The sequence below is a fragment of the Perognathus longimembris genome, chromosome 14, assembly GCF_023159225.1.
Source record: "Perognathus longimembris pacificus isolate PPM17 chromosome 14, ASM2315922v1, whole genome shotgun sequence".
Classification (NCBI taxonomy): Eukaryota; Metazoa; Chordata; class Mammalia; order Rodentia; family Heteromyidae; genus Perognathus; species Perognathus longimembris.
This window is the reverse complement of record NC_063174.1, coordinates 58,861,446-58,885,690: the sequence shown is the minus strand read 5'-3', so window position 1 is coordinate 58,885,690 and position 24,245 is coordinate 58,861,446. Positions and strand designations below refer to the sequence as shown.

Sequence of the window (24,245 nt, the reverse complement as noted above, 5' to 3'; positions counted from 1 at the left end):
CTCGCTGCGGGGTTCGGCTGGCGAGGCCACGTCCGTCGCGGTGGCGGACTCGGGACCTACCTCCCCGGGGCCGGGAGAGGAGAGCGGCCGGGCAGCGCGCGCTCCGGCGGGCGGAGGAGCCCGGGGACCGAGAAAGGGACAAAGAGCGGCCCCTCCCGGCCCCCGCGTCAGACGTCCATTGTTCACCCCGACTCCTACCGTGCGGGAGCCGGCTGCTCCCGGAGCCCGAGGGGAGCGGCGGCCCGGACCCCGGGCGCGTGCGGACCCGGGGAGGCGCGGGGGCGGGCGGGCGGGCGGGCGGGGCCGGCGCGCCCCGCCGCGCGTCGCCTTTAAGGGGGCCCGGCCCTACCTTTCCCGGCGCGCCCGCCCCTCCCCCAGCCCTACCTGCATTTTAAAAGCGCCCTGTAGCCCCGGGATTGGCCCAGGCCGCGTCCTCCCGGCGCAGAAACTTGAGCCGCCGGGAAGGGGGCGGGGGGTCGGAAGCCCGGCGCCCGGACCGAACCAAGTCCGCGGCTCCCCCCGCGCGCGCCCCGCCCCCTCCCGCACACCTCCCGGGGAGGCCCAATAGCGCTGCCCGGGGGGCGGGACCGCGGCGCTCTCCCGTCTCTGATTGGGCGCCTGGCGGGCGGGCGGGCGCAACCGGCCGCGCGTGGGGGGTGGGGGCGGGTGGGGGCGGACGGGCCCCTCCGCCGTTCCTCCGCGTCTCCCCGGAGGCGGGGCCGGCCGCGCCGCCCCGCCCCCTCCCTCCCCGCCCGCGGTGGGCGGGGCGGTCGGGGCTCCGGGAGCTGGGCCGGGGGCGGGCCTCGCCTGCTTCACCCGAGCCCGCGGAGCCCCGGCACGGCGGCCGCCGACTAAGCGGCCCTCCCGGCCCCCCCCCCTCCCCGAGCCCCGAGGCGCGCGAGCTCCGGCCCCGGCGGGCGGGCGCTCGGTGAGGGCGCTCCGGGTGGCGCGGCGCGGCGCGGTGCGGTGCGGGCCGCGCGCGGACCGGCCCAGCGGAGCCCCGGCGCGGGGGATCGCCGGCCCCGGCGCGGGCGGGCGATGCCGCGGTGACGGCCCCGCCATGGCGAAGCCCCCGGCGGCGGCGGCGGCGGCGGCGTCGGAGGAGCTCAGCCAGGTGCCGGACGAGGAGCTGCTGCGCTGGACCAAGGAGGAGCTGGCGCGGCGGCTGCGGCGCGCCGAGGGCGAGAAGGTGGGCCTCATGCTGGAGCACGGCGGCCTGATGCGCGACGTGAACCGGCGGCTGCAGCAGCACCTGCTGGAGATCCGCGGGCTCAAGGACGTGAACCAGCGGCTGCAGGACGACAACCAGGAGCTGCGCGAGCTCTGCTGCTTCCTCGACGACGACCGGCAGAAGGGGCGCAAGCTGGCGCGCGAGTGGCAGCGCTTCGGGCGCCACGCGGCGGGCGCCGTGTGGCACGAGGTGGCCCGCTCGCAGCAGAAGCTGCGGGAGCTCGAGGCCCGCCAGGAGGCCCTGCTGCGGGAGAACCTGGAGCTCAAGGAGCTGGTGCTGCTGCTCGACGAGGAGCGCGCGGCGGCGCTGGCGGCGGCGGGGGGCGCCGGGGCCGCCGGGAGCGCCGGGAGCGCCGGGAGCGCCGGGGGCGGCGGCGGCGGCGGCGGGGGCGCGGGCTCCCGCAGCTCCATCGACAGCCAGGCCAGCCTGAGCGGGCCCCTGGCGGGCGGCGCGGCGGGCTCGGGGGCCCGCGACGTGGGCGACGGCAGCAGCACGTCCAGCGCGGGCAGCGGCGGCAGCCCCGACCATCACCACCACCACCATCACCACCCCCACCCCCACCACCACGTCCCGCCCGCGCTGCTGCCGCCCGGGCCGCACAAGGGCCCCGACGGCAAGGCGGGGGCCACGCGCCGCTCCCTGGACGACCTGTCGGCTCCTTCCCACCACCGCAGTATCCCCAACGGCCTGCACGGTAAGGACGCCCCGGGGAGGCGAGGCGCGTCCGCCCCTCCTCCTCCCGCCGTCCTCCCCCTCCCCCCCCCCCCAGCACCGGCCCCTCTGCGGCGGCCGGGAGGGGTCCCGGAAAAGTTTCCCTGCCTGAGGAGTTGTGGGCATCAGCAGCCCGGCCCGGCAGCGGGTGTGGGGGGGGCGGGGTGGGGTGGGGTGTGTGTCACCCTACCTGGGCATCGGGAAGAGTTCTTCACGGTAACAAAAAGAAAGGGGTGTAACACGGAATCGCCCCTTATTTCCCCCTAAACCCAAGCCCACGTGTGCGCGGAATGACTCCTCTGCTCCCAGCCGGCTGGGCAGGAGATCTTGGGGCAGCACAGCCAGCGCTCCCTGGGCTAAGATAAAAAGCCTTTCCCCAGTTTCTTCACCCCCCCCCCCCCCCCCCCGCCCCTCTTACTTCAGGGGACTTTCCTCTCAACCAAGTATGTAAGTAAACGATAGGAAGTTGGGTTGGATTCTGGCTTATTCCCCTCTCTCCTCCTGCCTCGGTTTCCTCATTTGTAGACTGGCCATCCCCATCTCTTGAGGAGGGGAGAAAGCCCCAGAAGGGGCTTACAAAACTGTTGATCACCTTACAAGGAAGTGCTTTGGTCAACAGCGGGGCGGCGGTTGGGAGGACATTTGGCCTCTGGAAGGTCAGCAGCGGCTTTGTCAACTTGTCCCTGATACTGTTGGTTCTGTGCCAGAGGTGTCCCCCGGTGGTGTCTCTGATGTACCCCTGTCCCATCCTGGCTCTTTGTTGCTCCCCTTACCCCCCTCGCCAGCCTGGTGGGTGCTGGGCCTCCCTCCCAGTCCTGGTGGCAGTGGCCTAGAAGACTTGGGTGATGGTGGAGAATAGCTTGCCCTCTCTGTTTGTCCCCAAAGCCCTTTCTGACTCAGAGACAGTGTATCTACACCTTAGAGAGCCGCTGGTCCCCAAGTGACAGCCCAGCAAACCCCAAAGGGATGCCTTTTCTTTGGTTTGGTGGCCAAGTGGCCTTGACGGGCCTACTGGGGTTGGGCAGGTGGGCACTATACTTGGAGTGGGTGGCATGGGGTTGCAGCAGTGTTTCCCTATGTGCCCTCCAGCGCCTGCCAGTTCAGGGCAGGACTGGCTCTGGAGGGATGGATATATTGTTACCGATTAGTAACCTTACTACTGAAACTCAGGTTTCTTTTTGTAACCCTGCATTCACTCAGGCCTCCCACTCCAGGCTCCTTCAGGCCAGCTGCCCAACTCAGAGTAAAGTTGTTCCATTGGTTGGGGGTTCACTTGAGCCTCTGGCCGGGTCTTCCTGGGGATTTTGGGAAGGTCAGTTTTCTGGGCCTCAGTTTCCCCAAGTGCGGCAGGGAGGAGGAGATGACTGGGGTCTCAGAGACCAGAGAATGAAATGTTTTCTGGCTTTCAGCTGTGTCATCAGTGCCCCTTGGCGAGAGCGCTTCTCTGCAGGACGCCAGAGCGCTTGAGTGGCCCCGTCGGTTCGCAGGGATAGGTCTGTTGTGTTTGGTGCAAGGAGACACTGCTGGGGCCGCTCCAGAGTTCCAGTTGCAGCCGTGAATAATGCAGGAGTGCAGGACCGGGCCAAACGCTACCTTTTCCACCTGCGGGCCAGGTGAGGGCTGCGGAGTTGGGCTGCCTTCCGCATGCCCCATGCCCACTGGTTTGGGACTGCTGCAGATTTGGTGGAAGCCAAGCTTCGCTTTAGGGGGGGGAAATGAAAACTCAGCGCTGTTATTACACATTTCGGTTACAGAGAGGATCGTCTGTAACATCTCCAGATGTTCTTCCTCCAGTGAGCACAGAATCCCGGGAAACAGGAACAGGCCTTGCCCCGAGGAACTGGGGTTTCCAGTCCTGGGACCTGAGTGTTGGTTATGTTGGTGAAGGTAAAGGCTGAGCTGAGGGAGTGGATGAGGCTTTCCCCCACCTTTTTGTTCAGGTGGGGGCAAAAGAGGAGGCAGTAGGGTTGTTTCTTAGTACTTGGCCTCAGCTTATCCTCACAGGAACCCTGGCCAGGTTTGTGTCATCCCCGTTTTACAGACCTGCAAGGGGAGGCCTTGCCCGAGTGGGCTCTTCCACAGAGTCTCGTCTGCTGCTCGTTCAAGGGCCTGGCTCGCGTCCCTGGCTGTCGTCATTCATCACGGGACCCCGGCAACTCCCTGTTGGGATTCCTGACCCGCGTTTGCCCTGTTTCTCCCATGATAGGAAGTGTTACTTCCTTATCTGTGACTACTGAGCAGATGGCTGGTTGCCCAACTGCCCCAGGAGGATCTGGCCCACCTTGAATGTGAAGCTCTCGGCTCCTTCATCGGCCTGGGGCACGTTGGTTACCTTTGCCCCGCCCCTTGGTGCCCCACTTCAGAAAGGTGGGGCAGAGCCCTTTGACTCACAGGAGACCGCATACCACGAGTCTCGGCAGTCGCCACGCCCGGGGGCTGGGGAGGGGGCTTTTCTTCCAAGCTTGGCCCCGCGTGTAGCCAGCTTGCCCACATGTTCCTGTCCTGGCACTTGGTGTGGCAGCATCTGCTGCTGAGCCAGGGCCCGTGGTCCTGCCGTCCCGTCTGGGGAGCAACGGTGGCACCCTCACGGGGGTGCAGGGTACCATGGAAAGCCTGGATGGGTGGAGGTGGCCATCAGAGCTCAGGCAGGCTCAGAGGCCCGTGAGCACACACGCAAACAGCTCTCGCCATTGGCTGGAGTCTGAAAGGAGCTAGGGTGTCCCTCCGCAAAGCTGTGGCCCGGGTTTGCCCAGGAGACAGCTTAAATATCAGAAACTTAGGTCTTAACTTGGGCCAATGTTTTGTTGTTGTTTTTTTTCCCCCCCCCAACAAAAGTTTTCAGAGTTGAGGATGTAACTCAGTGGCAGAGCAAGCATTTGCCTACCATGTGTGAGTCTATGAGTTCCATCCCTAGCAATCCAGAAAAAAAATCACCAAATGTTTTTTGGTCAGGTACCTGTGGCTCACCTCTACAATTCTAGCTATTCAGGAGGTTGAGATCTGAGGATTGAGGTTCAAAGGCCAGCCCAGGGTCTGGGAATGTGGCTTAGGGGTAGAGCACTTGGCCTAGCATGCATGAGGCCTTGGGGTCAATTCCTCTATACCACATAAACCGAAAAAGCCAGAGGTGGTGCTGTGGCTAAAGTGGTAGAGTGCTGGCCTTGAGTAAAAAAGAAGCCAGGGACAGTGCCCCGACCCTTAGTGCAAGCCCCAGGACTGGCAAAAAAAAAAAAAAGAAAAAAGAGAAAAACAAGCCAGCCCAGGCAGAAAAGTCCACAAGACTCTTCTCTCTAATTAACCACCAAAAGCCAGAAGTAGAGCTGTGGTTCAAGTGGTAGAGCACCAGCCTTGAGCAAACAAGCTCAGAGACAGTGCCTAGGACCAGCACCATTAAAAAAAAAAAATTGGCATGGGGCTTGAACTCAGGGCCTGGATGCTGTCCCTGAGCTCTTTTGCTCAAGGCTAGTGCTCTACCACTTTGAGCCACAGCTCCACTTCCCAGTTTTCTGGCGGTTAATTGGAGATAGGAGTCTCACAGACTTTCCTGCCCTGGCTGGCTTTGAATCGGGATTCTCCTGCATAGCTAGGAGCCTCTGGTGCCTGGCTGAAAACAGGTTTTTTTTTTTTTTTTTTTTTTTACCTCTTTCTCTCTATTCTTCTAGTTCCATTGTGCACCCCTTTGCTTTCAGGTGTGTGCTTCCCTACAGCTGGCGAATGCAGAAAGACAAGCCCCTAGCCAGGCAGTGGATGGGTGCCATTTACTTTTTAAAGTTTGAGTTGCATTTTTGAGCTTCTCCAAATGAGCTGTGTTTGTTCGTCTACTTGTGTTTTCATCGGTTTATAAGGGAGGTTGTGGGGTGGTGGTCTGGGACTTAATTAAAAAAAAAAAAAAAAGCACACTGCTCCTGAATAGGTTTTCCCCTTTTCTTTCTTTTTTCCTGTTTAGTCCCAAGTCTGCTAATAGGGAGGCTTTCCCTAAGCTGGCAGGCTGGGAGCAAAGGTCGTGAAGATAATGGGCAGTTACAAGAGCTTTCCCCTCCCTCCTCTCTCTGAGGGATCCTTAGTGGCCTTGGGATGCCAGGACCTGGGCGACTCTGTGTGGCAGAGGGTGGCTCTGAGGAGCTCCCTGACAGTGACTTACCCAGCATGTCATTGTCACTATTGTTTTGTGTGTGTGTCAGTTGTGGGGCTTGATTGAACTCAAGGCTTGGGCACTGTCTCTGAGCTCTTTCGCTAAAGGCTAGCACTCTACCCCTTTGAGCTCCACTTGAAGTTTTCTGGTGGGTCATTGGCGGTAAGAGTCTACTGCCCTGGCTGGCTTTGAAATGTGACCCTCAGACCTCAGCCCCTTCTGTAGCTAGGATTACAGGTGTGTGCCACCAGCACCCAGCTCCCTGAGCTTTTGTGCTCAAGGCTGATGTTCGACTCCTTGAGCCACAGCACTACTTCTGACTTTTTGCTGGTTCATTGAGGGTGAGAGTCCTATGGATTTTCCTGCCTGGGCTGGTTTTGAATTATGATCCTCAGATCTCAGCCTCCTGAGTAGCTAGGATTGCAGACGTGAGCCACTGGCGCCCGGCTCGTCACTGTCGCTGTTTATGAACAGCTGCCCAATTGTTCACAGCTTCCCAATGGTCCTAGGAGGGAGGCCTCAGCCTTAGGGAACCTGAGGCTTGGTCAGGTCTTGAGGGTTGGGTGGAGGCTTGGGCTGAGTCCCGTGTCAGCGGTTCCAGTGTGTCACATTGCCTGTGTCTGTGGCCGAGCGAGCTCCACTGGTGAGCCGCGTGCCTGCCCTCCTGTCCGCAGGGCCGAGGCTCCGTCATGGAGGCCTCCTGTGCAGGGCCGTGCCTCCCTCTCCCCGTGTCTCGTTCCCTTGTCCTCTCAGCTGTCGCACGGGGCTGCCTCCCCATGGCGGCCCCCATCCCCGTGGGAGCTGGCCCGAGACCCAGACCCGGCTGACTTGTCCCAGAGCCCACCCAACACCAAGCCAGCTGCTGCCCGTCCTCTGCTGCCCCACCCGAGGCCTGTCAGGCTTCTCTGCAGAGTGAACCAGAAGCCTTCGGCAAGGTCCCGAACTTCTCGGGGCCGGGGGAGGGGGAGGAGAGGCTCAAGTGAGAAAACATGAGCAGCCCTTGGGTTTGGGGAGGATCGGGTGCAACTACGTGTGAAAATTTTATCTCCCTTCTCTGACTTGGCCACTCAGCGCTGGCCATTTGCAGGGCTCAGGGGCCAGGGCTCTTCTCCAGTCTCGGAGCCCTAGGTCCGTTGGCCTTGTCCATCCATTGCCTCATTTGTATCTGAAGGCGACAAATCCTGGTGTTAGAATCAAGCCTTGAATGAAGGGGTCTGTGACCTTCCTTTTTCACCTGTACCCCTGTGGCTCTGTCTTCCCGGGGGACAGGTGGGGGACCCCTGACACACACACTAGTGTGTGGAGCCTTGTGTGCAGCCCTGTCTCTGAGCCAGGGGTCCTTGTCGGGTTGAATAGAAGGACGAGAGCATGTCAGGCAGGACCGAGCATGGTGGCCGGGCTCTGGAAGCGAGCCTCGAGTCGAGCGTTAGGAGCCGAGGCCTCAGGGTGATCACGGGTGGGACATGAGAGGGGCGAGTGCTGTGGGCACCCACCCCGCAGGTCCGCACGAGGGTGCCAGCCATTCGGAATCCAGCTCCCGCAGGGGAGAGGCGTCTGGGGGATCACGGAGCACGGGAGGGGGGGGGGCGCCCCCAGCTCCGCGGCACTGTGCAAGCCCCAGCCCAGGCCGGGCACAGCTTTCCAGAGTCTGCTGTGGGCGTGCCAGGCAATCTTGCCGGAGGTAGGAGGGTGGGGCAGGGGACGAGGGCACCTGGGTTCACGAGGCACTGAGAGGACTTGCCCTTAGAGCAGGAAGGGAAATGTGGGCGGGCCTTTCATGAGCACTTACTACACCCAAGTGTACACCCCGCTGCCTGCACAGTGATTCACGCCGTCCGGCTTGCGAAGCGACAGTTGGGGAGCCTCAATCTGGTGACTATTGTGGCGTAAGCTGGACTAGGGGTAGGTGAGGGGGCTTGAGGTTTCCGGGGCTGGCCATGGCTGTAACAATGGCCACAGGAAGTAGAATAGGTCTAAATCTGTCCTAAAGCCCAGCCCCCAGCTCTGATCAATGCTCCCCTCCCCCCCCATTCCTGCCTCTGTCGAGAGGCTCAGGGTGGGCTGCGCCTGTGGGAGACATTGGCAGCCCCACCCCTACTGTGAACACATCCCCTCCATCCTCATCCTCAATGACCAGCCATGGGTCAATGTCTGGGACCCCCAAGCCTGGGTTTCAGACCAGGAGTTAACTCATTCCCATCCCCGTGGGTGTGGGAAGACCAGGGGACCCTGCAGGCCTTCCCAAAGACTCGGGGACAGAGGACCAAGGCCCTCTGCCAAAGAGATGTGCCATTTCTTCGGTCATAGTCTGGGATGCTCCCTTTCCTCCGAGCAACCACCTTGGATGGTCACTGCTACTTGTCCTCGGTCCCCGCACGCGGAGGGCTTCCAGGCAGGTCTGGAGCTGGGGCAGCCAGGGATAAATGGCCGCTCTTAATGAGCCCTGCTGGTCTCCAGCCGTGTGATGAGCTGGACGATCCCGAGTGCCCTCAGTCTGCCCGGAGATGTTTTCTAGTAAACAGAGGTATGCAGCTTTGTTTCCAAACACACAGGAAGGCTGTTTCCCGATCTCACTTCCTGATGTCCCAAAGGCAGGGCGGGGGGCTGTTTCCTCAGCGCAGAGATGCCCGGTTTCCCTCTTCCCTGTGGCACGGGTCTGTCTGGGAGTCTCCGAGTGTGTGGGTGCAGGGTCCTTCCTCCCTGTCTGTGTCAGGAAACTCTCGCTAGAGCAGACCATCACTCTGGCGGATGGCACCGTAGAGTGGAGGAAATGCCAGGCCTGGGAGAGCCGGAAACCCTGAGCAAGCCACTGAGACTTGGGTGGGAAGGGGACCAGTCTCAGGCTGGCCAGAGCCTGTGGGGGCCGCCCCGCCCCCCCGCCCCCCCCCCCCCGGGCCTGTCTGCATTCATGCCTGTCCATCTGTGGGCCTATGGCCCTCTCGACTCCCAGCCTTGGCAGGGAGATGGGCCGGCTCCAAGCCTGTCTTTTGGACGAGCCCAGTGTGCGCCTGCATGGTGCTAAGAAGTGCTGTGTTTAATCCCAGTCAGCCCCCACAACAGCTGAGGAACAGACTTGGCAGGGCAACGAGCCACAGATCTCACACACACGAGACCAGGGACGCCGGTGCCAGCCCCCCGCACCCACCGCCATGCCTCCCGGTGTGACCCCCGCAGGCCTCAGCCCTCTCCGGCGTGCCCCGTGTGGCTCTCACTCCCCTTAGAGACAGGGCCTGAAGGTGGGCCGTTAGGCAAAGCAGAAGAGGGAGGGCAGGTGCGAAGAGGCCAGGCTCGGTGGCGAGAGCCACTGTAGCCACGGTCCGCTCGCTTGGCACAGGGGGTGGTGGGGAGCGGGGCACTCAGGACCCGAGCTGGGGCAGTGAGCTGGTGGGCTATCTGTGAAGCCCCTTACGCTGACCCTGAAGGCCCTGGGCCAGGTTTCTTACTGCGCTTTTGGCAGTTCCAGTCGCCTCTCCAGATAGGTTTTTCTGAGGGGATCCAGCATTGTCTGTGAGGGGACCACTTAGAGGCTACCCCTTCTGAGTGTCCCCCCGTCAGTGGTCCTGGGTGCAAGCTGGGCTCGCTCTTGCTCCCTCTGCTTCTTGCTTGATGCATACACAACAGTTCACCTGCTGGGCCTGACAATGGCAACCCCTCCTAGCAGACGTAGTCCCTGAATTGGGGTGTCTGGAAGGCTCAGCGATGTGGGTAGTGCTGTCCTGAGGACGGGCGAAGCCAGCGGCTTTGCTAACTGATCCCGCACAGGTGCTTCCTTTCCTCGGGTGCTCCTCTACTCCTCTGACTCCTGCAGTCATATCCGTGGTCCCGCCAGGATCTATTTGTATTCCAGGGGCTTCTTTTGTCTAGGTCTCAGAGCCAGCCTTTTGTCTCTTGCCTAGTGGTCAGTCCTCAGTTTGGGGCAGGGCTCAGGAATGACCGCTGGGCCCCTGGGGTGGAGTGGTAAGATGATGGAGGCCCTCCCAGGCCTCCTCTCCCCTGGGGGTGGGGTGGGGCTGGTAGACTTAGTGGGGGGCTGCCATTGTCTGATCACCTCTTTCTGCCAGGAGCAGCTGCTGGGGTTAGAGAAGACTGAGCTCCCATTCTTGCAGTGGGTTTGCTAGGGACAAGGTTGTGCTCTCAGTTTTGAGGTTCCTTCTCCAAGTCTGCAACAGTCCAGGGGGCAGAGCCCAGTCTTCAAGTGCACAGTAGGTGCGAAGCCAGTGTTGGGCCAGGGATGAGGGGCAGCCGGAGTGAGGACTCCACCTATTGCTTTTTTCCCCCTTTGGTGTCACTAGGGTTCGAACTTAGGACCTCGTATTTGCTAGGCGGGTACACTACCACTTGAGCTATGTCCTTTAGCCCTTTTTGCTTCATTCATTCATCATTTGATAGTACTGGGATTTGAACTCAGGGCCTTGAGCTTAGTAGGCAGTTAGTTACTCTACCATGTGAGCCATGCCTCTAGCCACTTTTTTTTGTTTTGTTTTGTTTTGTTTTGGGGCCAGTCCTGGGGCTTGGACTCAGGGCCTGAGCACTGTCCCTGGCTTCTTTTTGCTCAAGGCTAGCACTCTGGCGCTTGAGCCACAGCGCCACTTCTGGCCATTTTCTGTATATGTGGTGCTGGGGAATCGAACCCAGGGCCTCATGTATATGAGGCAGGCACTCTTACCACTAGGCCATATCCCCAACCCTCTAGCCACTTTTTAATGTTGGTTTTTTTTTTTTTTTCCTTTTGTCAGTCATGGGGCTTGAACTCTGAGCACTGTCCCTCAGCTCTTCAGTTCAAGGCTAGCACTCTACACTTGAGCCACAGCACCACTTCCAGTTTTCTGGTGGTTATTTGGAGATAAGAGTCTCATGGACCTTCCTGCCTGGGCTGGCTTTGAACTTCGATCCTCAGAGCTCAGCCTCCTAAGTAGCTGGGATTACAGGCGTGAGCCACTGGTGCCCAGCGAATATTGGTCATTTATTTATTTTGCCAGTCCTGGGGCTTGGACGCAGGGCCTTGGCTTCTTTTTTTTTTTTTTTTCCCTCAAGGCTAGCACTGTACCTCTTGAGCCAGGCACCACTTCCGGCCCTCTCTGTGTGGTGCTGAGGAATCGAACACAATGCTTCATGCATGCTAGGCAAGCGCTCTGCCGCTAAGCCACCTTCCCAGCCCCAAATGGTGGCTATTTTTGAGGTAAGGCCCTGCTTTATGTCTAGGTTGCGACTCTCCCACTTGTGCCTTCCCTGTAGCTCGCACGACGGGCATGAGCACTATGCTCAGCCATTAGTTGAGATAGGCTCACCTGAGCTTTCTTTTCGCCTAAGCAGATCGCTGCCTCCCAGGTAGCTGGGATTACAGACTTGCACCACTGCACCTGGCTCTCTTGCTCTCTTTAAACTGGGTCGTAGTCAGGCTACTTTAGTCACCTCCCTTTCTTTTTTCTTTTGCTCCATGTGACACCAGATGGCCTTTCACCTACTCCTCAACCCCCAAGCCTGCCATGGTGGTGGCTTGTGCAGCTTCACCTCCTTTCCCTAGAATTGTTAGTGAAAAATAAGCATTGTTGCCTTTATTAGTGGCTCCGTACCAGGATGCACATTGGTTTTCCTTTGGAGCTGAACACAGTGCCTGCGCTGGGCCTGGCCTCAGCGTCTCCGAGATGGTCCCTTTTGGCTGCAGTGGCGGCTGCTTGCCAAGGTGTCTGGGGTCCCGTGGGCAGCCAGAGGCAGAGCAGTTTCAAAAAAAAAATAAATTATGGTGGTTGTTGTTTTTTTGTTTGTAGGCCGTGGGGTTTGAACTTGGGGCCTGGGCACTGTCCCTGAGTTCTTTTGCTCAAAGCTAGCACTCTATTACTTTGAGCCACAGAGCCACTCCTGGTTTTTGAGTGGTTAATTGGAGATAAGAGTCTCAAGGGGACTTTTCTGCCCAGGCCGGCTTTGAACTGCGATCCTCAGATCTCAGCCTCTGGAGTAGTTTATAGGTGTGAGCCATGGGCTCCTGGTGGCAGAGCAGTTTTTGAGAAGAACCGAGGGAACAAAGCTCAAGTCCGGTGGGGACCAATGATCCGAGTCATCCCCGCACAGTCCCGGGATTCAGGCTGCAGGGCATCTGTGAGGCCGGTGGCCGTTCGCGTTAGCAGCGAGGGAGAAATGGCCTGGTGGTGTTGCCCCCCTGCTGACCCGTGCGACATGACTCTGGGTACCCTGCTGGGGGCTTCCAGCCTCCCTGTCCAGACCTAGCGTCTGTCACAGCCAGGCTTGCACCCACCTTCCAGGCTCCTCCACGGATGCAGCTGCTTCTGACCCCCCCCCCCATGGCCCAGTCTGTGGTTGCCCTGGAAGGGTGGGGGGGGGGGCTTCTTCTAGGCTGCACTCGAGGGGACAGATGCGGTGGGGCCATTGGCATTGAGATGACAGCTATTGAGAAGAGTTGACCCATTTCCAAAAATAGACCGTCCCCTGTCAGGGGACGCATCTCTTTGTCTCCCCAAATCTGTCTCTCTGTTGGCTCCCAGGTTGTAAGGCAAGAAGGAGGCCTGCTCTTGTCTAGGAATCAGAGGCTCCGGAGAGCACCCCTCTCCCCCGCCCGCCACAAGGGCCTGATTGTGTGCAGGCCCTGAATGCACCCGCCCGTCACCGCGCGAGGCACCGGCTCCCCTGCCTAATGAGCCGCTCGGGGAGTGGCCCTTTGTGGAAGGTTCCGGCCGGCCGTGCTGCCCCGGCCAGAACTCCACTTCCTGGCCTGGCTGCTTTTAGCATCTCTCAGTGGCCGGTGGGACAATAGGAAGCCCCCGCGCCCGCCCTTTCTCCTTTTGTGTGTGTGCTTTCTTATTTGCTAGAACGCACACACACCCCTTGTACGCGGGGACAGAAGATTAAGAAGCGAGTCTCTCCCTCTTTCAGCACCTTCTGTCTTGGCTGGCAGAGGAGGGCTCCCCTTCTTTCTCCTGCCCTTGCCCAGCCCCTCTGTAGGACACCCCCTCCCCTTCCATTGTCTTCTTTCTCTTGTTCCTTTCTAGTCTCTGTTGGCTCCTTCCCTGAAAACAGGCTCATGTTTCCTTGTCCAGAGCCATAAATCAGAACCCCTCCCGTCTACCATCCTGTCCCTGGGGGTTCCCTCCCCGCACCAGGGACCAGAATGGCTTTTGATCCTGGCCCTGGGCAGTCCCAGACCCTGGGAAAGGCAGCTCTGGCTAAGTCCAGCAGCCGGTCCCCCTCTCCCCAATAGTATGTGATGCCCCTCTGGCCAGCTTGCCTCCCGGAGCTGGTCACCCCTGACCTCTGCGATAACAGTGTTGTTCAGCCCTGCCTCCAGCCCCCGTGCCTGGCAGGAAACATTACCCCCAGCCGAGCCAAGGCGCTCTCTCTCTCGCTCTCTCGCGCTCTCTCTCTCTCTCTGCTGCTGCTGCTGGCTCCTGGTCTTGGGGCTCAGGTTTCCCCTGTGCTTTGTGGGTTTGGGCCCCTGTCTCTGTTACCTGTGCGCTGGTGCTGCTCTCTGTCTGTCACACCCTGGCGGGCCCCATTTTAAGGTCCCCCGGCTCTGGCCAGGAGCTGTCCCTGTGGCAGTGCTTCAGTTAGCTTGCCTGTAATGAACTACAGCGGAGGGGATTGGAAACATGGCCTCCGAGTGCAAGGTGCTCCAGGCCCCCTCGTGTCGGGGCCTTGCTGCCCGTGAGATGAGGACATTCTACCACCGCAGAGCCCGGTGGACAGCGCTGGTCTAGGCCGTTCATCCCCAGGGCTGTTCCAGCTCCGACTTTGCCACAGAAGGACTCTCCACATGGGGGTAGCCGGAGGGAGACTCTGGCCACCCTGGCCCTCCATCTACTTGCTGTGCCAGTCACCTGGTCCTTTCCTGCCTTCTGTCCCCCCTCCCACCTCTCGGCTAAGGTTGAGTTCAGCCCCCCTGAGGTGGACAGGTCATGGGATGTGCCCCACGGGGCTCTCAGCTGCCTGGCATCCGGAGGGTCTTTGCAGTCCAAGCTGGACTCCAGGCGGATGTTCGGCGGCGGCTGCCAGGCCTGCCCACGTGCAGGAGATGGCTGTTGGCCATGAGCCGTGGGGGTGGGCGGGGGGTGTGGGCCCATGTGTCCCAAGCGTGCCGAGGGCGGCCCGGCTCCGGGGGTCTCCCTGCAGGGCCCAGCCAACTGGTTCTCAGCTGCCAGCTCCTTACTCCCTAAACGAGGCCAAGAAGGCCGCAGGATCAGAACACAAAGAAGATGGCTTGTAAAGTGGTTGGGGTGAGCAGGACCCGGGCCAGCCGCACCGCCGGGTCTCCCCTCTCTCCCAGAGAGGCCGCGGGTCGGCACTGTCACAGGCAACGCGCGTGGCCTCCCGCCCTCTGTGTCTTCGAATCCCCGGCAGCCGTGGCTGTGCCTGGTGGGCAGGGCGCCCCGCGGTGTTAAACGCGCCGTTCCGGTCCAGCGGCGGGCCGTTATCGCCAGCCTGCCTCTCGAGATGAGTCTGTCACGTTCCACACCTGGGGCTCTAGCTTTGGGTCTTGCTCCCCAGGCACATTGCAGCCTCGTCGTGCTGGCTGAGCCTGGTCGTGGTGGTGGTGGTGTGTGTGTGTGTGTGTGTGTGTGAGAGAGAGAGAGAGAGAGAGAGAGAGAGAGAGAGAGAGAGAGAGAGAGGGAGAAATGGGAGGCGTCAGCATGACATTGGCCTGATCCCACATAGTCCAGAGGACCTAGAGTCCCACAGAGTCAGGCTCCACCCCCAGCTCCCTCCCTGTCCCTGAAAAGGCAGGTGTCGGTCTGGCCTCCCTTAGGAAGTACCAGGAGCTGGGGTGTCCCTGATCTGCGGCTTGGTCAGGTCGCATGAAAGCTCCTTCTAAGCCTTCGAGGAGTCTGGAAGCACAGTGGTGCTCGTGCCGATGAGGAGGGCAGCTATGAGGGTCCAGGGATCCAGGAGCCAGAGGCCCCGGTAGGCCCCGTCTCCCGTCAGGTCTCCTGTCCTGCCGCTCCTCGGCTCCTCCTCCTCTGGTCTCCGCTGCTAGGGTGTCCTGTGGCTGGCCACCAAGCCTCGCTTCTCTGGAAATTCCTCCTGCGGACAGTCCTGGGAAGTAGCTCCTGAAGGGCGGTTAGGAGGCCGGCGGGTACGCCCTGCTCTCCTTCAGCCCCTTTGACCTGCCAAGCTTCCAGTCCCTTCTCAGCCAGGCACTGGTGGCTTGCGCTTGTAAGCCTTGCTACTCTGGAGACTGAGATCTCAGGATCAGGTTCGTAGCTAGCTGTGGCAGCGAAGTCTGAGATGGTCCTCTCCAAGTAACCACCCAAATCTGCAAGTGGATCTGTGGCTCAAGTGGTAGAGCAACAGTCTTGAGCAACAAAAGAAGCTAAGGAACAGTGTCCAGCTCTGAACTCAAGCCCCAGGGCTGGTACCAGAAATAAAAGCCCTTTTCACCAAGCAGAGAGCTTGGCCTTGTGCAGGCAGTGCCCTCTCTACAAAGTGCTGGGGACCCTTGGACGAAAACATCCCTTGTTTTTGGTGTAGCTCAAACTCTGTGAGCAGGAGGCACTGGGGGAGCCGCCAGCCGCCTCAGCGGCAAATGCCCTTCTGGGTCGCAGGACCAGTGCTCAGTGTTGGGGTGACCCCTGCTCCACACTGCCCTGTCGGCTGCTGTGTCCTCTGGGGCTCCTTCCCCACGGGCTTTGGGGGAGCCCCAGACCCCTTGAGAGGACTCGTGCGCTTGCATTTTCCCCAGGATATGACCTACATACAGCTTTTATCCGAGTGTGAAAGTCATTCAGGAAAGACAAAGCCCCAGCAACAGGGTCAGCGAGTTCCTGTTCCAGGCTTCTTTCAAACACGGACAGGAGCAAACGTAACGCACGCTCGTGGCCATACAACTCAGCCATGCGCTAGGGCACGAAGTGGAGGGAAGCGTGGAGGTCCCCCAGAGCTCAGGCCTCCTGGGCACCCCAGAGCGCCTGCGCGAGCCCGTTGTCCCACAGGCTCGGGTTTATTTCTAGTTTTCCAAGGCCCGGGAAGCCTTCCGGTGGGGTGCAGGCAGAGGCGTTGAGCAGGGTGCGGGACTGGAGCTTTCCGGGAAGGTGATGTGGGCCTTCTCTATTTGTGTAGCAGTTTCGGAGACTGACTGCAGAGTGGCTGTCTGCCCGCCATCATGTCCTCCTTCCATACCTGGGAATGAGCCAGGATCCGACCCCTGCCATGCCGGGGCGGCAGACTGCGCCGAGATCCCGAGGTCCCACTGGCCCCTGCTTGCCTGTGGCTGGGTCTGCGGTCTCCACCCTGCCGGGCTTTTCCCAGGTGGAGTTGTGGAGGAGGCTGCGGGGTGATGGGGGCCTTGGGGCCCGCCGAGGAGCTGGATGGGGGCAGGGCCGGGGAGTCGCCCACTCCTCTGGCTCCGCTCTGTTGACTGTGGCTTAGAATGCTCTAAAGCCAGGGGATAAATCCATGTGTGCTGTCTCTTGATTTTTTTTTTCCTTTCTAAATAAAATAAGGAAAGTAATAAACAAGACCTGGCGGGGGCTTTGAAGGAGAGAGACTTGATTTCTGCTAAAGCTTTGCGGGCTTTAGCAAGGGGCTCATTGCCTTGCAATGCACAAGGGGGCCTGAGGCTGCGGGGGTGGGGGGCTGAGGATGGGGGGGGAGGGAGCCAGGGTGGTCAGGGGCAGTGGAGGTATCGCCTAGGGAGCCTGGCTCAGCCCTGGGGGTTGGGCCCTCAGGCCTCCAAAGACCCGCTGCCCAGGCAGAGCCCACCGAGGGGATTCATGGAAGGGGAAGGGGACTGTGACAGTTGCTCTGCGTACCACTGTCCTCTACCTACACAAGCAAGCAGGGGCCTGGGTTAGAAGGGCAGGGAGCCCTCCACAGCCCCGGGCTGGCCTGGCTGGCATGATTTGCCGCTTCTTGGGCAAGCAGGGCTGGTGGGAGGAACAGCCCCTGGGAGGTAGCTGGGGTGAGATGCGGGGGGGGGGGCTCCCTGGCACCCCTCCCCAACACCTCTGCTTTCTACAGACCCAGTGGCACAGACTGGAGACACATGCCTGTCAGTAAAGGTCTTGGGGAAGAGGGTCCCCTGGCTGCCCTGGTCTTGTGAATATCGGGCTGATGCCATTTAACCTCGTCCCTCCATACCTCCACCCCAGCATGCTCCAGTCAGTTCCTGCTTAGGCGGGTGCCCTCCCTGCCTGCTGTGTATTTCAGTGTCTCCCCCATCCCCCAATATGGGAATGTGGGCTTTCCAATTCCATGTTGAGCTCTGTCCAGGACATTAGTAGCAGATGGGCCGTATACCTCTGCTGGTGGCCACGCCCTCCAGGCCCAGCAGCTCCGGCTCAGGAGACAGATAGGGCATGGTATCCATCTCTGAGTTGGCTGTGCCCAAAGTGTGAAGGAGCTGGGGTTTTCTGAAGGAGTCTTGCTGGGTCAGGGGCTTGGCCTGGCCTACAAGGCCCAGGATTGATTGTGATGCTCCGGCCAGATGCCCGCCCCACTCCTCGGGGCCTCGTCCCGAGGGCCTCCTTGCTGCTTGCTCTAGGTGGCGCTCGGGTAAGGCAAAGTTGACCTCGAAAGAGTGTTCTTGTAGGGAGGGACAGTGGCTGGCTCTCTGGGCAGGTCTGGGCTCTTGTGCCCTGAGCAGGGAGAATGGGGCAGAACTCTGCGCCTTGCTCACCCGCCTGCCATGTTTGGCAAAGGACTGGGGCGCTCCTGTCCCACAGACTCGCTGGACGGATCTCGGGTCAGCAGGTGACTCGGTTACCTGGCCTGCAGGTATGTGCCTCTCAACGGGCTCCAGACAGAGGATTCTTTTTTTAATTTTAATTAATTTATTTATTAAACAAAAATTTTTTTGACAAGGTATTGTGCAAAAAGGGTACAGTTACATAGTAGGGCAGTGTGTACATTTCTTGTGTTATCTTACACCATGTTTTTCTTTCCCTTCTCTAGGTCAGGTAGACATATATACAATACACAATGTACCAAGAACATATACAGTAGCCACGTGGCCTACGCCCAAGAAAATTCGCCTAGGGCTTTAAATGTAATGTCGATATTAGACAATATGTCGACAGTAGTCTTATATGAAGATACATAGCTACATACATAGCTTTTGAGCTATTGTGATCCACTGAGAGGTCAATTTTTGACCTTTATATGTTGAGTAGTTGTTTGGTTTTAGTTACATAATGTTGGGTCGCTGCCCCAATCCTGTGGGGAATACCATTTGACAAGAGGTTTTTGGTTTCACAGACCTGGTCTCTACTGTCTCCCCGTCACCCCATCTTAACAGTCATATATCAGGGAGATCATGCCCCTTTGTTTTCTGTGTTCTAGGCTTGTCTCGCTCAACATTATTTGTTCGAGTTCTGACCATTTCCCTGCGAATAACAATATTTCACCATTCCTAATCGCTATGTAGTATTCCATTGTGTATAGGTACTATATTTTTTGGATCCATTCATCTGTGGAGGGGCTTCTGGGTTGTTTCCATATTTTGACTATTGTGAATTGTGCAGCGATAAACATGGAAGTGCAAATGTCTTTTTGATATCTTGGCACCTGTTGTTCAGGATAGATGCCTAGAAATGAAATGGCTGGGTCATAGGGTAGGTCTATATTGAGCTTTTTGAGAAACCTCCATACTGTTCTCCAAAGTGGTTGTACTAATTTGCACTCCCACCAACAATGGAGAAGGGTTCCTCTTTCCTCGCACCCCCTCCAGCATTTGTTGTTGCCTGAGTTCAGAGTATAGGCCATTCTAACTGGGGTGAGGTGGTATCTCAGGGTTGTTTTTATTTGCATTTCCTTTACTACCAGGGATGTTGAGCATTTCCTCATATGTTTCTTTGCCATTTTTATTTCTTCTCTTGTGAAGTCTCTCTTTAGCTCCTTTGCCCATTTCCTAATTGGTTTACTGGGCTTGGAGGGGCTTAGTTTTTTGAGTTCTCTGTAGATGACAGATATTAGGCCTTTGTCTGTTGCTGTGCTGGTAAAGATCTTTTCCCATATGGTTGGCTGTCTTTCTGTTTTGGTGGCTATGTCCTTAGCTGTGCAGAAACTTTTTAATTTGTAGTAGTCCCATTTGTCGAGTCTTTCCCCTATTTGTTGTGCCCCTGGGACTATATTCAGGAAGTTCCTTCCTGTGCCTATAAGTTCTAGCGTCTTTCCTACTCTGTCCTTCAGCAGTTTCAAGGATTCAGGTCTGATATTGAGGTCCTTGATCCATTTTGAGTTGATCTTGGTGCATGGTGATAGGCTTGGGTCTACTTTGAGTTTTCTGCATATGGATGCCCAGTTCTCCCAGCACCAATAGTTGAAGAGGCTATGTTTATTCCATTGTATGTCTTTAGCTCCTTTGTCGAATATCAGCTAACTGTAAGAGTGCGGTTTTATTTCTGGATCTTCAATTCTAATCCATTGGTCTTCAGGTCTGTTTTTATACCAATACCAGGCTGTTTTTGTTACGATGGCTCTATAGTAGAGCTTGAAGTCTGGTATTGTGATACCTCCTGCACTGCATTTTTTTGCCTAGAATTGCTTTGGCTATTCTAGGTCTTTTGCTAAATGAATGAATTTATGGATTGCTTTCTCTATTTCATTGAAGAATGTAGCTGAGATCTTGATGGGGATTGCATTGAATTTGTATAATAATTTGGGCAATAGGGCCATTTTCACTATATTGATTCTGCCTACCCATGAGCATGGGAGGTCTTTCCATCTCCTTGTGTCTTCTTTGATTTCCCTTATTAGAAGACAGAGGATTCTTGCATCTGAGCTCTGGTTGTGGGTCCACCCATGTCATCCAGACAAGTCACACGGGCCCACCTGCCGCCTCTGCTGACCAGGGGCCTCACGCATTCCAGAGATGGGCTGTCGGGGGTCAAACAAGCTGCTGAATAGGTACACCACCAGTAACAGTGGTTGTAGTTGTCACTTCACTCATCTAAGCCTCAAATTGTTGAGATGCTTCTTATGATTTCCCCTTCACCCAGAGGGGAAACTGAGGCACAGAGAAAGTAGTAGCTTACCCAAGGTCCCAGTGTAGAAAGCAGAAGAGCAGTGATCTGACCCCAGACATCCTAGCTCTGAGGCCCTGTCTCTAACCCCTGAGCATTCTGCCTCTCTTTCTGTTCATAGACAAGTCCTTTTCCCATCCATGCTGTTTCTTACCTATCTCCAAGATACTTACGTTTATTGTAGAAAAATTAGAAGCTGGGTGGCATGCACCTGTAATCCTAGCTACTCAGGAGGTGGAGATGCAAGAATCACGGTTCAAAGCCAGCCCTGGCAGGGAAGTCTGTGAGCCTCTTATCTCCAACAAACCACCAGAAAACTGGAAGTGGCGCCGTGGCTCAAGAGGTCGAGAGCTAGCCTTGAGCTGAAGAGCTTAGGAACAGTGCCCAGGCCCCGAGTTCAAGCCCCACCCCCACCCCCCAAAAAAGAAGAGAAATGACTCCCATCCACCTCAGTACCCAGCCTGCCTCCAGGAATTATTAGCACGTGCCCTCCCTCCCCTGGAAGACTAGCTGTTGAACCCCACTTGCGGTAGTGGGGTGCTAGTAGGACCCGAGAGCCGGGCAGTGGTGGGAAGCTCATTGGGGATTTTCTTGGCCATGTGGCATTTTCTTTCCACAGCATGCATGCCCCATGTGGCAATCTTATTTCATTTTTCTTTTTGAACTCAGGGCCCGTGCCCTGTCTCTGAGCTTCTTTTATTCAAGGCTACCACTCTACCGCCTGAGCATATGGCATTTTTTTTTTGTCTCCTGGTGCATGGCCCCCCCCACCCCCCATGTTGGCTTGCCTTTGTTCTGGTCAGAGAAGGGGCAGCCCCCTCGCCAGCCTGGGCGCCTTCCCACGCCACCCCTGGGACCTCCTGGTGGCAGCCCCGGGAGGCTTCTGCAGATGGGAAGGGCCATGGAATTCCCCCGGGGGTGGGGCCGGGGGTGGGGGGCTCTGGGGGAGGCAGCGTGTGCGTGGCTGCTCTCACGCTCCGGGGTTCGGGCTGGACCCAGCCCCCTCCCTCTCCGGAGGAGCAGGGTCACCGGCCCCTCCACAGGCCGTGGCTCACCGTGGCGAAGCTTGGAAGACACGGGAACGCGCGTAATTGAGTTCCGCATCCCCTTGCACGGAGGGCCACGCGCCGTCCTCGCAGGTCCTCCAGGGGTGGCATCTCCCGGGAGCACCGCAGTTCCCAAGCCAGCGCTTTCTCTCTCCCCCCCCCCCCCGCTCTCTAGCGTTCTACGAGGTTTATCACATCTATAGATTTGTTATACATACTCTTAAAAATAAGCTCCCCCTCCTTTTCTTAGAGCAGCTTTTAGATCTGTAGGAAAATTGAGACGATGCCAGGACGAGTTCCCGTGAGCTCCGGGCCGGTCTCCTCTGCGAGCTTTCCACACGCCGTTGTTCATTTGTTTCCGCGCGTGAGCCAGCACGAGATACATTAGCATCGACGAGTCCCTCCTCGGTTCAGATCCCCTTAGCTTTTTACCTCATGTCTCTTTTCTCCGTTGGATCTCATCCAAGACAAAAAAGCACAGATCTCTCTCCTAATCCTGCCTCCAGCCTATCCCATCCCATCTGACTGCTCTTTTCCGTGTCATTGTTAGTGGCTCTTTGCTGGCTTTATCACGTGGACGGACAGCCCCCTCCCCCTCCCCCTCCCTCAGGGTGGTCAAAGGGAACTCTGCACCCAGGAAGCAGTAATGAGTGTCTCAGCTGGCCCTTGGCTGCTTGGGTCACGGCAGGTTTGACCTGCCAGAGCACGCAGAAGAAGGCAAGCCTGGTTCTCTTTGATGTGTGGTCACAACCTTGCAGCCCTCCCCCCGTCCCCCCCCCCCCGTCCCCTTCTCCCCCCGGGCTGCTGGCCTCGATCACCCGAGAACGGTGGGAAGTGAGCGAGGCGCCCTGCGTGGCGTGGCCGTGTGGCCCCGGGCGGAGGAAGAGCCCAGCTTGGCTTTCCCCATCCTCGCCCTGCGTTCTTAGAATGGTCCTGCCGGCCCGGGAGACTCAGTTTCCCTCTGGAGTAGTTACGCACGCCCAGATGTCGAGCAAGGATTCCCAGCACTGGGAAGGGCTGTGGCGAGTCTCTCGTGACAAATACTTTTTTCGGGGGCGTGGGGTGGGGTGGGGTGGGGTGGGAGGGGGCTGGTGATGGAGCCCCAGCCCCCGAACGGACTTTTCTGGCCAGCTTAACGACACAGCCACCTCCCACATAGTTTAAAATAGCGGCTTGCGTCTGAGGCCATTTCCACGGGGTCATGGGCCCTCTTCCCCCTCTGTGGCCTTTCAGGGGAGGCCACGGACAGCAGGTCCTGCCGACAGGACGTTTCTCCACAAGCCCATTGAGAAATCCCCCTGGAAATCCTCCTTTGGCCCCGGCGCAGGCAAGCGAGAGAATCATAGACAATGGGCAGCCAGGGAACAGAAGGTGCCATTATGGAGGCTGCCTAGATGGGGTCAACGGATGCTGGCCGGCCTTGTGCAGATGGTGGGTCCCTGCCTACCATGAAGCTGACCTCGAGCTCCACGGAGGGTGGGGAGGGGAGCCAGATCCACCCAGGCTCCGTTGTCCTGTCTGGCCACTTGGTCCCAAAAGGAGCGTCAGCACTTCTCTACGCGAGCCAGATCCACGCAGGTGGATTCGGATGCCCCGCACGCCTGGCCAGCTTGATGGGGTGCAGGGTTCGGTCTGCGCGTGGAGCTCCGGGACGGCCCAGCTCTGCCGCCCTGCCGGGCCAGGCGGCCCACGGCGATGTGTGCCGGCCGCTCTCAGGCACTGGCGTGGGTCCCCACTCTCCCTCCGAAACGGACAGGAGTCCCCCCTCCCCGGACGCCCTCCACTCCTAGCTGCCATTGGCTCCCTGTTGCCGGGCTGCCTCTTCCAACACTGTGCTCCTCCTCAGACGCAGCCTCACCCTACCCTGCCCCGCAGGGCTCCCTCCGCATCAAGGTCAGGGGCCTGGGAGCAAAGCGGGAGGCTCTCCCTCCCGCCTCCCGTGGAAGGCTCCGGGACCCAGCCCAGCAGTTCTGAAAACCGCTGGTTTTCAAGAGGCTGATCGGCCACCCCAGCTCATCACTTTTCTAGCTGCACCCTCCCACCCCCCCGCCCCCCTCCCCGCCAGTGTCCAAAGACACCCCCTTTTCTCACAGTGCTCAGCATGGACCTCGTTAGACCTGTGTCCTCGTGAGCCTCTGCCTTGAACTCTAGCATGGCTGTGTGGCCTGTCGTCCGTCTGACACTGCCCGTCCACTTGGGCGTGTCCCTCGAGTGCCTGAGGCCACACCTGACAATCTGTGCTGCCCAGCCTCAGTCCAGCATCTTTGCTGCAGGCGCGCACAGGTGAGCACCTGCCCACGTCCACACTTCCACGTCCCCGTCCACACGTGGCACACGCCGCACACACACTGGTGAGTGAGCACGTGCTTATCCACGCCCCCATGTCACTGTCCACACGTGGCACACGCCGCACACACACAGGTGAGCACGTGCCATATCCACGCCCCACATCCCCGTCCACAGGTGGCACACGCTGCACGCACACAGGTGAGCACGTGCCCATATCCATACCCCATCTACACGTGGCACACCACGCACACACAGGTGAGTGACCACGTGCCCATATCACCCCCCACATCCACATGTGGCACCCAGCACACACAGGTGAGCACGTGCCCATGTCCACCCCCCCACATCCCCCATCCACACGTGGCACACGCCACGCACACACAGCACGAGTCCTGGGGCTTCTCTGGGTCCCGCGGTCTCCACCACGCTCCCTGCACAGACCTAGCCTCCTGTCCTGCTTGGTGTCCGAGTGACCCCGAGAAGGCTCCTCTGCCCTAGAGCCGGGGCAGCCGGGGGCCGAAGCTGAGGGTTGGTACTAGTTAAACAGGAAGGAAGAGGCAGAGTCCCCCGAGGCTGGGACAAGTCACAGGCCGGATAAGAACGCAGGGCCACCCTCTGGCTGCAGACCCGAGCCTCCGGGAAGCCTCTGCTCTGTGACCTTGGTGAGTCACTTGCTTCTCAGAGCCCTCTGGTGTCCTGTCCTTGGGTGAGGACCGGGCCTGGGTTGCCATTTGCTCCCTAGGCTTCGCTGCATAGGTTCTGCAGATGTGGACACGGGTTCGGGGAAGTAGCCAAGTCATCAAGGGAGAGCCAAGCGTGACCCACGCCAGGCTGCCTGGCCTCCTGGGTCCCGTTGATGAGGTGCTGCC

General features: G+C 58.8%; 1 protein-coding gene across 3 annotated transcripts in view; it reads left to right on the top strand.

Annotated features, from left to right (window-relative positions):
* The first annotated feature begins 992 nt into the window (after positions 1-992).
* The window catches only part of Ccdc85c (coiled-coil domain containing 85C), an 82,146-nt gene continuing 58,893 nt past the window's right edge, over positions 993-24,245 (top strand). For all 3 annotated transcript variants that reach the window (XM_048362641.1, XM_048362640.1, XM_048362642.1), the window contains exon 1: positions 993-1,925. In XM_048362641.1, the coding sequence (XP_048218598.1) occupies positions 1,061-1,925 (865 nt within the window). In that variant the 5' untranslated portion in view covers positions 993-1,060. The remainder of the gene's footprint in view (positions 1,926-24,245) is intronic.